Genomic DNA, 17,256 nt, shown 5'->3' with positions numbered 1-17,256 from the left:
AGATAGCACAAAGAACAAAGGTAACCCTGAAGGAGCTGCAGAGTTCCTAAGCTGAGACTGGAGTATCTGTCCACACGATCACAATAAGCCGTACGCTCCAAAGAGGTGGCCTTTATGGAAGAGTGACCAGAAACAAGCCTTTACTTAAACACAAAAATTGTAAGACTCAATTTGAGTTTGCCAAAAGACAAGTGGGAGACTCCCCAAATGTATGGAGGAAAGTGCTGTGGTCAGATGAGAACAAAATGGAACTTTTTGACCACCAAGGTAAACGCTATGTCTGGTGCCAAGCCAACACAGCTCATCACCCCCAAGAACACCATCCCCACAGTGAAACCTGGTGGTGGTGGTGGCGGCATCATCTGTTTGGGGATGTTTTTGGGCAACAGGGAAAATGGTCCAAGTATAGGGGAATATGGATGGTTCAAAATACATGGATATTCTAGATCAAAACCTCTTTCAGTCTGCCAGTGATTTGAGACTGGGATGAAGGTTCACCTTCCAACAAGACAATGACCCAAAGCATACTGATAAAGCAACACTTGAGTGGTTTAAGAGGAAACGTGTGAATGTTTTGGAGTGGCCAAGTCAAAGCCCAGACCTTAATCCAATTGAAAATCTGTGGTCAGACTTAAAGATTGCTGTTCACCAGAGGAAACCATCCAACTTGAATGAGCTGCAGCAGTTTTGCCTTGAGGAATGGGCAAAAATCCCAGTGGCAAGATGATGTGGAAACCTCATAGAGACTTATCTAATGTGACTTACAGCTGAAATTGCTACAAAAGGAGGCTCTAGAAAGTACTGACATAAGGGGGTGAATACTTATGAACAGTAAAGTTTTTAGTAATTTTATCCTATCTGTTGTTTGCTTCACAATAAAAAGAAAACCAAATGTTCACAGTTGTAGGCATGTTCTTTGCATGAAGCGATGCAAACACAAAAAAACCCCAAAACCGTGAAATTCCAGGTTGAGGTAGCAAAACACAAAAAAATGCCAAAGGGGTGAATACTTTAGCAAACCACTGCATGCTAACAAGCAGTGTAGTAATTCACAATGATGACTACAACACAGCAGCAGATCTCCCCCAAAAACCATGCATGGTTCAATTAGAACATGCAGTTTTTTAGGTTGTATTTAGTGCAGGTATTGACATGGTTCTTCTGTGTTTTGATGCATATATTTAATATTGGGTATAACAATATATTTTTTGTTTTACCCATTTTGGCAGAAACAAAAATAGACCAAAAAGCAATCCGAAACCATGATAAAAACTTGTAACAAAGTGCACATTTTGCCATGATTTATACGCAGCAAACACATGGCATTATAAAAAAAAAAGTGATGTGAACCATAGGTGTGTTTTTCCAATTGAAATGAGTAAGAAGCTTGCTGGAAGCGGATTTGAAACATTTTTCTTTATGTAGATTTTGGCAGGAAATACACACCAAAAACCAATTCAAAACAACCTAACAGATTTTTTTTTTTCTTTTGTGTATCTGACATTGTTTTCAAGAGAAATTCACTGCAGAAATTAGGGTATTTGCAGATGACGTCTTTTTCAGGTGGGTTCCATCTGAAAAAATTGTTTCAAAACAATCGCAAGGAATGCGGAGTTAAGGGCGACATTGCTGTGCACATATTTCGTTTAATGTCACGTCTTCTTTCATCTATGTCAGGGTACAGAAACTAAAGAGATTAAAAAGAAGTAACAGGCTCATTCTTAGGCTCAACACTATAGTGTAAAATATACAGAAAAGACGCTTCCGGACCTTTGGAAAAAACATTGACAAGAGTCCACCAGCATAGCAACATCAGGAAAAAATACCGCCAGTGTTTTCTTGAAGCGGCTTTGCATTGAAAATCTCAGCGGCTCCACAAGTGGAAAAAGGACGTCATAGGAATATATTCTTAATGTGATTTTTCGTACGGTTTTCAGATCTGACTCTGTTTTTTACGCTTTTTTTGTGTTTTGTCCTATAATAAGCAAATATTAAATTGTTACATCTGACAAATGCTAGAACTCGGTGTTCTCTTAAAGCAGATTTTATTGACTTTGTACTGATATGCTAACGAGAACATGTAGAGGCTTGGCAATGCCCATGAAATCCTAGTTAAAATGGTCCATGATGCCCCAGAGTTCCTGGCATCAGACCCATATTGCACAATAACACTTTCACCCACTTACAAACCACATTTTGATTGTTACAAGGCTGTCTGCTTTTATTACACCAGATAAGCGCGGGGACATCAGCCCGGCAGGACTGCTGCGTCTGATCGCTCTACACTTTTAGAAAATAAGTAACTACTGCAAGATAGTAAAGCAGAATTTATTATGACTGCAGTTCTCCGATCTGATGCACACAGTCGAGCCATAACCAATGTGACAGCAAATCCAGACAAGCTACATCAGCTCTAAATGGGGGTCCATCTGGGCGGTAGTAGTTATTAAGACCAATTAATGTAGCATACTGCGCAATTAATGTTCTAAAAAAAAATCAAGTGAACTTCCCAAAAATAATTATTTCTTAGTTTGCCAAGTATTTTATGATTGGCATTTCTCTATCGCTTCATTGGGGCACAGAGGCAGGGGTCGGACTGGCCCACTGGAGGATTCTCTGGTGGGCCCAGGCACTGACACCTGCTGGCATCCTGGCCAGCAGCTGCCTAGGGCCTCCACTGCCCGATAATAGCGGCACATGCAGCTGCTATGGGGCACCTGAGTCAGGGGAGCCCTCCTGGTGCCAGCGGAGCAACAACTGGAGACAGGAGCCTGTCCACGCTGCTAAAGAGAAATGAATATTCCTGCTTCCACACGCCCCCATGGGTGTGGAGAGGAGTGAATACTTATTTCACTTTAATAGCAGGCAGTGTTAGCCGCAGGCTGAGGCGAATACTGCCTGCATGTAAAGCCGGTGCGGCTGCATTGGGGCCCCGGAGGAGGGTCCCTGCAGGGCGGCTATCCCTAAGGGCAATTGGTGGGCAGGGAGCGATCCCGGCAGCTTGGCAGTGGAGCAGAGCTGCAGGGATCTGATGCTGTCCTGCTTCATGCCCGGCGCTACCTGTCTGATGTCATCATTCAGCGCGCGACTGTTTCAGAGAGAAAGCTGCCGGTGACGAAAATGCTGCCGGGATGTGCTGCGGGGAACGTTTGGAGAGGTGAGTAGAGCTGTGTGTCTCTGTCTGCCTGAGTACGTGCATGCGTGTGTATGTGGTACAGTGTGTGTTTTGAGTGGTGCTGTGTGAGTGCATTGGAGATTGGCAATGTTCTGGGTGATGAAGAGATCAGTGGTGGTGCTGGAAAGGATGATGAGGTGGTGGGTGAGGAGGCAATGATGGAGTTGGTGAAATGGGTAATGATGGGGTGGTGGGGAGAAGGCAATGATGGTTGTGGTGGAAAGGACAATGATGGTGTTGGAATGGGCAATGATGGGGGTGGTGGGGAAGAAAGCAATGATGGTTGTGGTGGAAAGGACGATGGTAGTTGTGGAAAGGACAATGGTGATGGTAGGGGAGGAGGCAATGATGGAGGTGGTGGAATGGGCAATGATGGGGTGTTGGGGGAGAAAGCAATTATGGAGGTGGTGGGTGAGAAGGCAGTGATGGAGGTGGTGATGAGGACAATGATGGGTGTGGAGGGGGAGAACAGTGATGGAGGTGGAAGGGAGCTGCATTATACCTTATGAGGGGGTTGCATTATACTATACAACTCTGGCAAAAATTAAGAGACCACCACATCAAAACCCTGTTATGGGCAGCCCTTTCTCCAGACCTGAACCCCATTGAAAACCTCTGGAATGTAATCAAGAGGATGATGTATAGTCACAAGCCATCAAACAAAAAAGAACTGCTTAAATTTTTACGCCAAAAGCGGTGTGAAAGACTGGTGGCAAGCACGCCAAGATGCATGAAAGCTGTTTTTAAAAATCATGGTTATGCCACGAAATATTGATTTCAGAACTCTTCCAGAGTTAAAACATTAGTATTGTTGTTTCTAATTGATTATGAACTTGTTTTCTTTGCATTATTTGAGGTCTGAAAGCACTGTTTGTTTTTTTCTGTTTTTTTTTTATTTTGACCATTTTTCTTTGTCAGAAAAAACAAAATTTATTGCATGGAAATTCGGTGACATGTTGTCAGAAGTTTATAGACTAAAAGAACAATTTACATTTTACTCAAAAATATACCTATAAAGCGAAAAATCAGACAAACTGAACATTTGAAAGTAGTCTCTTAATTTTTGCCAGAGCTTGTATGAGTGGGGCTGCATTATACCCTGAGGGTGTTACAATATATTCTATGGGGGCTGCATTATATTTATTATGGGGTTGCTTTATATTTTGTGGGGTGCTGGATTATAACCTATGAGGGGTGCTGCATTATATTCTGTGAGGGGGCTACATTATATTCTATGAGGGGGCGACCCCAACCCCTGCTACATAATTAAGATGTGTACTACCTTATATTATACCCTGATATTAGCGTGTTTTACCACACAATTGGTGGTCTTGTATTTATTTCTATGTAGCTACGTAGTGGGCCCCAAGAATGATTTTCTCTGGAGGGCCGAAGGTGCTCCAGTCCGACCCTGGACAGACGCAAACATGGATGTATGCTGCTGCCCCTGGGCAATAAAAAAGTTAGCTCCTCCTCAGCAGTGTACACCCACAAACTGGTACCAAGTTATCTGGTTTAGGGTAGTGTCAGTAGGAGGCAGACACGGGACTGGATCCAGTCCCGTTTCTACCTTAGGTTTGTTGTTTTTTTTATTAATGATTTCCCTTTTTCTTTCAGATACGACTTGAGTGCGACAGAGAGGAGTTGTCACTCTGTCATCCCCCATCGAGACCAAGAGCATAGTGAGGAGTTGTCACTACAGTATCCTCTCTGGTCTACGAAGCAGGACCCTAACACAGCAAGAGTGTTTGGGGCTTCCCGGAGACTGTACTCACCACCACACCCCTGCCCCCTCACCCCCCAAGCTCAGACAGTGCAAGGAGGGAAGACACCCATTATCTTTCAGCCGCATGAGACTTCTGATGACAGTCTTCCATCTCCGATCAGTAAAGCAGGATTTTGGGTCTTCATGACGGGTACCTTCTAAATCCCTCAAAAAAAGCAAACAAACCTAACCCCCCTTCTGCTGCAGTTTTTCTCCCGATTTACTCCTTGTCTCTCCCCTGCAGAACAGCTGCGGCTCCTATGCTGCCTTGGTTCTCTTTGGCGCCCATGCTCTCAAATTTAGTCCTCTGCCTTCTCCGGGTGCCAGACCACATTCCCCAGCAGCCCGGCCAAATACACAGTCTGACTCTCGGCCTATCCAAGCGCTTCTTTCATAGAAATACGTGGTCTTCTGATTCTGATGCTGCCTCCTTCTCTTCTTCTTTCCGGCGCCTTCTAGCCACGAATGGCCATCAACCACTGCAGACTCCCCATCCTTCGGCCGGCTAACAGACTCTGCTGCTCACCGCCCTTGAACGCTGTCTCCTGGGGCAGCTCCATATCCCCAGCAATGGTCTTACATTTTTCTCCGTCTCTGTGCCTAACCCCAGGAGGTCTCACTCCCATCCTCCGGCTATTGTCCTGCACTATGCCTGTTATTCCTTTAAAAGAAAGTTTCCCTTTGCCCAGATTGCAGTCCACCCATCATGCTATAAACCCAGAGGCCCCCACTGCCCACAGTGAATTGGCCGAATATCCCTCCCGAATCCGTCACCGACCTAACTAAGGTGTCCCAGGCCTTGATCTCTGTCATTAGACAACTGCCAAGTTCGGCTTCCACCACAGGAGTACGGTCCGCTTCCCTGGGCGACCTTCCAGTTCCTCAACTCCACGATGGTATATCAGCCAAGAGATCCCAAAAGCGGGTACGCACCAGCTTGTCATCCAGTTCTCTTCTCCATTGCCTTCTACGTCTTTTAGAATGGCATCCTCCTATGCTTCAGCAGTTCACTAGTCAGACTTCCATTGAAAGTCAGATTCCGATCTGGACTCCGAATAGATCTAAAACCTACGGGATATGGTGGATAGTCTAATTTTAGCAGTTAATCAGACCCTTAATGTAAAGGATGTAGAGCCTGTATCTTCCGAGCGGACCATTTTCTTCAGGAATTCGAAGCACTCTTTTTGGGTTTTCACAAATCACGAAGTCAATGGAATCTTTACCAGGGAACGGGAGGACCCAGAAAAAGCGCTTTCAGAGAAGAAAACCCATGACGGTCTTGTGTCCTTTTCTGTATGACCTTCTACAGAAATGGGCAGAGTCTCCCTCGGGACCAAGGACCCCCCCCCCTGCTTTTCCGTAACAACATCCTTCCCCTTTCCAGTGGGGCCTCACTGAAGGATCCTTCTGACAGTGGTTCTCGCCAAATTGGACTTCTATGCTGCGGGATCGGCCTTCACTACAACGTGGGCATCCAAGTCTGTTTTGGCATGGGAAAAAATCCTACGCCAAGGTGTTATTTTGACGCACTCCCACTGCCAGATTAGCAGATCTAGCGGACAAGATTGCCCAAGCAGTGAAGTACCTGCTTTCAGCTTTTCTCGACGCAGTTGCTTGCTTTTGCGGCTGCCAACATCATCATGATCCGGAAGGCCTTATGGCTGAAGGCATGGAATGCAGACTATGCATCTAAGACATCTCTCACTAGTCTCCTTTTCTAGAGGTCCAGAAAGACAAGATCATTTTCGACACCACGAGGGCAGAACGAGTACTTTTCTTCCGCAACAGAGGACCAAATGTCAGCCTCCCAAGAGCTGCATGATTTATTTTTGCTCTTTTAGGAAATTCTCAGTCCGGAACAACGTCTGCCAGGACAAATCTTTGGCCCGCCAGGAAAGGAAGAGAACCTTTTTCAAGCCAGCCCCTTCCTGGCATCCACCATGCCTCCAGCAAAGATCATTCAGACCTGGTTTCAACAGGTTCTCTTCGGCATGACAACCCCCCCACCCTCCGGTAAGCCTCTCTGGGTTGGCGGCCATCTTTTTCTGTTTTGGTACAAGTGGCTTTCTGTAGTCGACAACGCTTGGATCCAGGATGTTGTGTCCTGTGGCTGTAAAATAGAATTTTCCACCCTTCCACACTCTTGTTTTTTTGAGTCCCTCCCTCAAAGAACCCTTCTCTCGTCTGCAACTTTTTCAAGGCTATCGATTCGCTTCACAAATAGGCGTCATCATTCCGGTTATCACGCAGGAACGTTTTTTGAGTTTTTATTCAATTGTTTGTGGTCCCAAAGAAGGATGGCTCTGTTCGTCCCATCCTGGACCTCAAATTATTGAATAGACACGTTTGTCTGCCTTACTTCAGGATGGAGTCCTGTCATTCGGTAATAGCCTCCATGGAGCCTGAGGAGTTCCTATACTCTGTAGACATCCAAGATGCCTATCTGCACATACCCATTTTCCCACTTATCAGAGGTTCCTCCGTTTCAAAGTCCAGGAATCTCACTTTCTGTTTACGGCGCTGCCGTTCAGCCTAGCTACAGCACCCAGGGTTTTCACAAAGGTAATGGTGACAGTCATGGCCATTCTTTGGATCAGAGGCATTCTCGATATCCCTTATTTAGATGACATCATGAGCAAAGCTCCATCCCCTTCAGCATATCGTGAGAGTCTGCAGATCACTCTGGTTTGGCTGGATCATCAAAAGTTCAAGGTCGTCTCTGACCCCGACCCAATGCAGTATCTTCCTGGGAATACTGCTCAACATTATGCTGCCAAGCGATTTTCTGCCCGAAGAAAAGTAGTCAGCTCTTCAACATGGGATTCGCTCTCTCTGGTTCTGCACGATCATACTAGGCAAGATGGTGGCCTCAAATGGAAACAGTTCCATTCTCTCAGTTCTACACACAACCTTTACAGCTCTTTCTCCTATCAAGATTGGACAAGTCCACTTGCTCCCTTGACCAGCTGGTCACTCTTCCCTCCCAGATCAATATGTCCATGGAGTGGTGGAGATCCTGTTTGTAACAGAAGATCATTTCTGCCAAGGCATTTAAAGGTCGTAAAAGTGGACACTAGTCCGTTCTGATGCGGAGCAGTTTTTCAAGACTGGCCAATCCAGGACCGATGGAACGCTTAGGAATCATCCCTCCCCATCAACAATCTGCAACTCCGAGCAATCTTCTTGGCTCTCCTTCACTAGCAGAACCTTCTCTCCGGCCTTCCGATCCAAACCCAATCTGACAATGCTACACCAGTGGCATACCTCAATTACCAAGGAGAAATTTGAAGTTGAGGGGGATTGTCAGAAGTGTCTCAGATCCTGTCATGGGTCGAACGGAACGTACTGACAATCTCCGCGGTACACATCTCTGGAATGGACAACTGGGCTGCCGACTTAGCCAGCCGAGATGGCCTCACTGCATGCAAATGGTCCCTAAACCCGTCAGTCTTCAACAAGATCTTCATCAGATGGGGAACTTCTGACGTTGATTTGATGGCATCCAGACTTAACTACAAGGTTCCTCAGTTTGTATCCTGATCTTGCGATCCCCTATCAGTTGCTTTCAACACGCTGGTGATCCCCCGGTTCCAGCTTTCCCTTCCATAGCCATTTCCTCCTCTGCTGCTGATGCTCAGGCTGTTCAAGAAGATCAAGGCCAAAGGATGCCCGCCATATTCGTCGCTCCAGACTGGCCCAAAAGACCATGGTACACAGAAGTATTTAACCTTCTCACGGACACCGAGGAAAATTCCAGATCATCTTTCACAGGACCCTCCCTCCCACCAGAATAATTAGTTGCTCAATTTAACAGCATGGCTGTTAAAGCCATGGTACTGAGATTTGCTTGTTTCTACAATCGGGTCATCCAGACCATGATCAGGGTGAGGAAGCCTTTTTCCCCTCGCATTTACCACAGTGCATAGGTCTTTTTCCGCTGGTGCGACACCAACCAGGCTGCCCCTTTGGTTTATGCCCCATCATCCACTTTGGCCTTTTTGCAGTTTGGTCTTAAATCTGGCCTGTCCCTGTTTCCTCAGGGGTCAGGTCTTGACGCTTTCCATTTTGATTCAGAAGAATTTGGCATCTCATCCTCAGATCAAAACCTTCCTTCAAGGGGTCGCACACTTTCCCTACTTATGAGACGTTCTTCAGGAGTCCCCATTCAAACTGCTATGAGAGATCTCTCTCTCCTTCCTTTCCTGGAAGGTTGCCTTGCCTCAGACAAGTGTCTAAACTCGCACTTCTTTCTTTCCATTCCCCCTACCTTTGTTCCACCATGACAAAGTGGTCCTGCGTGTGATCTCATTCTTTATTCCTAAGATGGTTTCCTCGTTTCACGTTAAAGAACATATTGTAGTTCCTTTGTTTGGTCCATCTCTCTCGCTCATCCTCAGGAGCTGTCGCTAAACAAACTGGACCTTGTAAGAGCACTAAAGTCTCTACTTCTCCAGGACTGCATCCTTAAGAAGGGTGGACTCTCTGCAATTGCTCAATATCCTCGCAGAGACTGCCTTTCTTCCAGATTTACCATTGCCCACTGGATCCATTCTGCAATTTTGGAAACCTATCTGATATTTGTTCCTCCCCAACCTAAAAATAGTAGCCTTTAGATGTGCCAATTCTGGCGCTTTGCCCGACTCTTCCTGCTTGCCCTGGTGCATTGGCAAGCGGGGTAATATTTTGGGGTTGATGTCCGCTTTGTAATGGCAGCTGACATCAAGTCCTGGGGTTGGTAATGGAGAGACCGCTATTAGATGCCCCATTACTAACCCTGTAGTGAAAATTAATAAAGACACACAGAAAAAGTCCTTTTAATTGAACAAAACACTCCAACAAATCCCCCTTTTTCCATTTTTGAATATAAAAATAGGCCAAGCTTACTTCGACTTCTTATCTGCCGTTAATCCATAATGATGAGGTCCAACGACAAATTCAACTCTGCTACATCTGGTTGCATTGCTGAGCGGTGATATGAGTAATGTTACCACTCAGTCTGGCAGCCAAAATACACTGAGCTTAGCGTGCGAATACGGCTCCAGTGACGTCATTATGGTTACCAGTCACAAGCAGAGTCGCCTGCTCTGATTGCTATCAGCGAGACCAGGTGTACACTGATGAAAGTAGTACTCATCTGCCGACGCCTGACCGGCGGTAACCTTTTCACTGCCAGTCACAGATGCTGGCTCACACACTGTCCTCTGTGTGACAGCGTGGGAACTGCAACGCTGTGACTGGCGGAAACATCAGTAAGGTTACCGATCAGAGCCAGTGTTTTCCGAGCTGTCACACAGATGACAGCGTGGGAACCGTCTGTTGTTTGTGTACGATTTTGGTGCCTGAACCAAACTTTTTGTATGAAGTTCGGCCGACCCAAACAACCACGTGTCCGCCCATCCCTAGTTGCAAGTTATGTTAGAGCTACTCGGCAACAGGTGTTCCACGACAGCAATTTTCAGACAAGTCGCGTAGCCAAAAAACATTTGTGCAACTTGCTGTCACGTGACAAATCCCACTTGAATTGAAGTCTACAGTATGGCAGGTGAGTCACTTGTGATCATAGTAACATAGTTAGTAAGGCCAAAAAAAGACATTAGTCCATCCAGTTCAGCCTATAAAATTCTGTCAGAATAAATCCCTAGATCTACGTCCTTCTAAAGAACCTAACAATAACTGTAAGATACAATATTGTTACGCTCCAGGAAGACATCCAGGCCTCTCTTGAACCCTTCAACTGAGTTCGCCATCACCACCTCCTCAGGCAGGGAATTCTAGATTCTCACTGCCCTAACAGTAAAGAATCCTCTTCTATGTTGGTGGAAAAACCTTTTCTCCTCCAGACGCAGAGAATGCCCCCTTGTGACCGTCACCTTCCTTGGTATAAACAGATCCTCGGAGAAATATTTGTATTGTTCCCTTATATACTTATACATGGTTACTAGATCGCCCCTCAGTCTTTTTTCTAGACTAATTTTGCTAATCTCTCTGGTTATTGTAGTTCCCCCATCCCCTTTATTAAATTTGTTGCCCTCCTTTGTACCCACTCTAGTTCCATTATATCCTTCCTGAGCACCGGTGCCCAAAATTGTACACAGTACTCCATGTGCGGTCTAACCAGAGATTTGTACAGAAGCAGTATAATGCTCTTATCATGTGTATCCAGACATCTTTTAATGCACCCCATGATCCTGTTTGCCTTGGCAGCCGCTGCCTGGCACTGGCTGCTCCAGGTAAGTTTATCATTAACTAGGATCCCCAAGTCCTTCTCCATGTCAGATTTACCCAGTGGCTTACCATTCAGTGAGTAATGGTGATATTGATTCCTTCTTCCCATGTGTATAACCTTACATTTATCATTGTTAAACTGCATCTGCCACCTTTCGACCCAAGTTCCCAACTTATCCAGATCCATCTGTAGCAGAATACTATCTAATCTTGTATTGACTGCTTTACATAGTTTTGTATCATCTGCAAATATCGATATTTTACTGTGCAGACCTTCTACCAGATCGCTAATAAATATGTTGAAGACAATAGGTCCCAACACCGACCCCTGCGGTACCCCACTGGTCACAGCGACCCAGTTAGAGAATATACCATTTATAACCACCCTCTGCTTTCTATCACTAAGCCAGTTACTTACCCATTTACACACATTTTCCCCCAGACCCAGCATTCTCATTTTGTGTACCAACCTCTTGTGTGGCACGGTATCAAACGCTTTGGAAAATCAAGATATACCACATCCAATGACTCACCTTGGTCCAGTCTATAGCTTACCTCTTCATAAAAACTGATTAGATTGGTTTGACAGGAGCGATTCCTCATAAACACATGCTGATATGGCGTTAAACAGTTATTCTCATTGATTGAATAATCCAGAATAACATCCCTCAGAAACCCTTCAAATATTTTACCAACAATAGAGGTTAGACTTACTGGCCTATAATTTCCAGGTTCACTTTTAGAGCCCTTTTTGAATATTGGTACCACATTTGCTATGCGCCAGTCCTGTGGAACAGACTCCGTCGCTATAGAGTCTCTAAATATAAGAAATATTGGTTTGTCTATTACATTACTTAGTTCTCTTAGTACTCGTGGGTGTATGCCATCCGGACCCGGAGATTTATCTATTTTAATCTTAGCCAGTTTTGCACCTCTTCTTGGGTTAGATTGGTGACCCTTAATATAGGGTTTTCTTTGTCTCTCGGCATTTCACCTAGCATTTCATTTTCCACCGTGAATACCGTGGAGAAGAAGGTATTTAATATATTAGCTTTTTCCTCATCATCTACAACCATACTTTTGTCACAATTTTTTAATGGGCCTACACTTTCACTTTTGATTCTTTTACAATTGATATAGTTGAAGAACAGCTTAGGATTAGTTTTACTCTCCTTAGCAATGTGCCTCTCTGTTTCCTTTTTGGCAGCTTTAATTATTTTTTTTAGATGAAGAATTTTTCTCCTTATAGGTTTTTTAGAGCTTCAACGGTGCCATCTTGCTTTAGTAGTCTAAATGCTTTCTTTTTACTGTTAATTGCCCCTCTTACTTTTTTGTTTAGCCACATTGGGTTTTTCCTATTTCTTGTCCTTTTATTCCCACAAGGTATAAACCGCTTACAGTGCCTATTAAGGATGTTCTTAAACATTTCCCATTTATTTTCTGTATTCTTATTTCTGAGGACATTGTCCCAGTCAACAGATTAAGGGCATCTCTAAGCTGGTCAAACTTTGCCTTCCTAAAGTTCAGTGTTTTTGTGACTCCCTGACATGTCCCCCTAGCGAAAGACAAGTGAAACTGTACAATATTGTGGTCGCTATTTCCTGGATGCCCAACAACCTGCAGATTTGTTATTCTGTCAGGTCTGTTAGATAGTATTAGGGCTAAAAGTGCTGCTCCTCTGGTTGGATTCTGCACCAATTGTGAAAGATAATTATTCTTGGCTATTAGCAAAAACCTGTTGCCTTTATGGGTTTCGTAGGTCTCTGTTTCCCAGTTAATATCCGGGTAGTTAAAAAGTCCCCCATAACATGGACCTCATTATGGGTTGCAGCTTCATCTATCTGCCTTAGTAGAAAACTTTCCATGATTTCTGTTATATTTGGGGGTTTGTATTTAGACCCATATGGACTCGACATCCTCATTCCCTTCGCTAATATATTCCCTTAAAGTGGACCCCTCCTCCACTCCGATTTTTATGATCCTTTCTAAACAGACTGTAACCCAGTAAGTTAACTGCTCAGTCATAGCTTTCATCTAACCATGTCTCGGTTATTCCCACTATGTCATAGTTACCTGTAGATACTTCTGCTTCTAGTTCTTCCATCTTGTTTGTAAGGCTTCTGGCGTTTGTGAGCATGCATTTTAGAGAATTTTGCTTTGTTCCAATCTCCTCCCTGTTGATTGTTTTAGAAATTTTCTTACCTCCCTTCTGAGTATGTTGTCTTGGATCTTCTTTGCCACACCTCATATCATTCATCAGTATAATATCTGGTTTCATGTTCGTGTCTAACGTTTTTCTTCCCATCCCCTCTTCTTCTAGTTTAACGCTTTCCTGATGAGTGTAGCGAGTCTTCTGGCGAATGTGTGTTTCCCAGGTTTGTTGAGGTGTAGTCCGTCTCTGGCGAGGAGTCCATCGTACAGGTAATTCACACCATGGTCCAGGAATCCGAATCCTTGTTGTCTGCACCATCGTCTTAGCCAGTTGTTCGCATCAAGGATCCTGTTCCATCTCGTGGTGCCATGCCCGTCTACTGGAAGGATAGAAGAAAAAACTACCTGTGCATCCAGTTCCTTTACTTTCTTCCCTAACTCTTCAAAGTCCTTGCAGATTGTCGGTAGGTCCTTCCTTGCCGTGTCATTGGTGCCAACATGTATCAGAAGAAATTGGTGGACGTCCTTGGAACTGATGAGCTTTGGTATCCTATCGGTCACATCCTTGATCTTCGCACCTGGGAGGCAGCATACTTCTCTTGCGGTTATATCTGGTCTGCAGATGGCTGCTTCTGTGCCACTCAGTAGTGAGTCTCCCACCACTACCACTCTTCTTCGCTTCTTGGCTGTACTTTTTGTTGTCACTTCTGGGTGTTGCTGTGTGCCCTATTCTTCTTTGCTTGCTGGTTGTGCCTCATCCTTAGGTGTACCATCGTCATCCTCCGCAAGGCCTTGGTATCGGTTTGTCAGTTGTGTGGTTGGTGATGTCTCTATGGTCGTCTTGCTTCTTTTGGTCACATGCTTCCACTTGTCTGCGTTTGGAGGTTCTCTGACACTTTCTTCACCTTCTGTGACCAGTAGAGATGCTTCTGTTCTGTCTAGGAAGTCTTCATTTTCTTTGAGTTTCAAAGTTGCAATTCTATTTTCCAGACCACGCACCTTTTCTTCTAAAAGGGCCACTAATCTACACTTCTGGCAGGTGAAGTTGGATTCTTCTGGTCGATCTGTGAACATGTAGCACATGTTGCAGCTCACCATGTAGGTTGTCACATCTGCGATGTTGCTCCGAGATCCTGCTGACTTGCTGCGTGTCTTCATTCTTGTGTAATCTACTTAATCAGGCAAGCTTTCTTGCAATAATGTCCTAGAGGCAAAAATTTGCGCGCGGTTCGGCGATGCTTTCCAAGCAGCTGGTCCCGGCTGAATCCAACGATCCTCTTGCTTAGTGAGACTCTTTGCTTTTCCCAGAAGGCACCTGGAATATGCAAATTATCTTCCTCAAGCTTCAATCCCTGGTTCGGCGATGCTTTCCAAGCAGCTGGTCCCGGCTGAATCCAACGATCCTCTTGCTTAGGGAGACTCTTCGCTTTTCCCAGAAGGCACCTGGAATATGCAAATTATCTTCCTCAAGCTTCAATCCCTGGTTTGACAAAAAAAAAAAAAAATCAACACTTTTGGAAACATTTGTCGCACTATGCCTCACCGAAGGTTTCAAAATGCAACCTTAAGAAATCCTTAGATGCAGTCACATTGCTACACATTACCTTAATTTTTTTTTTTTAATAGAACACAAAAGTAACACATATCGGCCAAGCAGCTTCTCTGGGTCAGATACTAGCAGATCATCCTGCTAGTTCAAAGTTTAAGATTTCCTTTTCAAATCCAGAGAATATAAATCTGCACTTACATCTACATCTGTCTACATTAAGTGAATGTCGGCCAAAGCTGCCAATTTCAGCAGACTGTGAGGATAGTGTGGAGTATATAGGGAACTCCTGTCTCCTTGAAGAAAGGTGTATGTGTAAAGAAAGACCAGGCCTATTGCATTTCAGCATGCTCCGTCCTTTTAGTCTGAGTCAGTCTTAGGCTATGTGCCCAGGTATGCAGAAAAAAAACGCACTTCTTCCCAGGAAAAACATGCAGGTTTTTTGTGTCTTTTTCCGCGATTTTTGCACTTTTTTTGCGTTTTTCCCGCGATTTTCATGTGCGAAATTCAAGCACTTTCCAAGCGATTTGAAGCATCGCTTGGAATGTGATTGACAGGTTGGTCACACTCGTCAAACATAGTGTTTGACTACTGTGACCAACTTTTTACTATTGAGGCTGCCTATGCGTCAGCAATAGTAAAAGATAGAATGTTAAAAATAAAAAAAATAAAAATTGTGATATTCTCACCTTCCGATGTCTCGCGCAGCCTTCCCAGGCCTCAGCGATGCTTCCATTCCCAGTAATGCCTTGCGAGACCTTTGATGACATAAAGTCCCGCGATACTGTAGCGGTCTTGCGAGATCGCTACATCATCACAGGTCCTTGCCGCAAGGCATTACTGGGAACGGGAGCATCGCTGAGGCCTGGGAAGGCTGAGCTGGACGCCGGAAGTTGAATATAACCCGATTTTTTTATTCTTTTTTTTACAGGGATATGGTACCCAGGGCCTGGAGGACAGTCTCCTCTCCTCCACACCGTGGATACAATCCGCACATGAGCCGCTCACTTTGTGCATGGTGGGCATAGCCACAAGCGGGAAGTAAGCGGATCTCATGCATTCTTATGGGTGCGGAATTGCGGCAATTCTTTTCAGAATTGCGGCGATTCCGCAAAAAGAACGAGCATGCTGCGTTTTTTTCCCGTGATGCGATTCTGCCACGGAAAAAATCGCAGCATTAGCACAGCATGTGCGGAATGCCGTAGGAATGTATGGAGTGCGTTCTGTATGTGTTTAAGCGTTTTCGCAGCAAAAACGCTTAAAGATCGCAACGTGTGCACACAACCTTAGTGCCGCAGAAATCTTGGCAACTGTGTAATAAATCTTATTGGGGGTTTGTACAAATCTGCACACATGTTGCAGAAATAAATAAAAAGTTCAGGTTTGTGGAATGGATTTGCAAAAACAGATAATCATATTTTTCTGCTTCTTGTGAACATAATTATCAGCGTACAGAATCCAGGTCGTAATAGCCGCTAGCCTTTAGCATGTCGTTTCCTTGTACCTATTATTACCAGGCTGGTCACATACCCAGCCCACAATTAATGATCTCTTATTCTCCTCGCTGTGAGTTCATATGAATCCGGTTCTTCTTTACTACCTGTTAGTTATTGTATTTCTTGTTCGTGCAGGGCGTATACACGGGCAGAGTGCTCACCTTACAAGAGCAACTCGTACAGATTGGAAAACTGAATGCAGAAGCTGTTCGAGGGCAGTGGGCAAATCTCTCCTGGGAATTGTTGTACGCCACCAATGATGATGAAGAACGCTACAGTATACAAGCCCACCCCGTGCTACTACGTAACCTAACTGTGCAGGCAGCAGACCCACCGCTTGGATACCCTATTTATTCCTCCGTACCTCTCCACGTGCCTTTGTATTAATCCATTTGTACCGTGTCTCTGCATGTCCAGTGGAAAACACTAGTTTAATCACCAAGTACCACTAGATGCTGCTGTTTGGATTTTTCATTTTTTTTTTTAACTGCACTCACTCAAAGAAAAATAAGTCCAATAGTAAATTTGACAGGCAACTTGAAATCATTCATTGCTTCCTCTGTGTACACTTAAAAAAAAAAAAAAAAATGTCTGACCAAAATGTGGATAATGTATAAAATTTCTTTTATAAATTGTTCATTTTGATTGTAGTAAGTCAGTTGGGTTTTTTTTACTTGTCAATGTGGTGAATTGTTCTGTTTGAAAGAGTTTATTTAACATATCATTAGCATTTTCAATGCTCCTGCCTGGAGAAAAAGCTTAAAGGGGTTGTCCGGGCTTTTTACAGAATCTCAGTACATATCTGGGCTGCAGAATTATGACAATAAGTAATTTACTTTCTCTCCCTAGTTTGCATGATTTTCTAGATATTCTGAACAGAACGTCCAAGGGGGGGTGT

General features: G+C 44.4%; 1 protein-coding gene across 6 annotated transcripts in view; it reads left to right on the top strand.

Moving 5' to 3' along the window:
- PCNX4 (pecanex 4) overlaps nt 1-17,008 on the top strand; it is an 81,101-nt gene extending 64,093 nt beyond the window's left edge. For 5 of the 6 annotated variants that reach the window (XM_073571262.1, XM_073571264.1, XM_073571268.1 and 2 more), the window contains one exon: nt 16,494-17,008. In XM_073571262.1, the coding sequence (XP_073427363.1) occupies nt 16,494-16,745 (252 nt within the window). In that variant the 3' untranslated portion in view covers nt 16,746-17,008. Of the gene's footprint in view, nt 1-1,677; nt 2,478-16,493 lie in introns of those variants that run through there. The other variant, XM_073571271.1, reaches the window with a different exon arrangement.
- The last annotated feature ends 248 nt before the right edge of the window (nt 17,009-17,256 follow it).

The sequence above is a fragment of the Dendrobates tinctorius genome, unplaced genomic scaffold, assembly GCF_039654945.1.
Source record: "Dendrobates tinctorius isolate UK_male_01 unplaced genomic scaffold, ASM3965494v1 ptg000006l, whole genome shotgun sequence".
NCBI classification, from domain to species: domain Eukaryota; kingdom Metazoa; phylum Chordata; class Amphibia; order Anura; family Dendrobatidae; genus Dendrobates; species Dendrobates tinctorius.
This window is presented reverse-complemented; position numbering and strand designations above follow the sequence as displayed.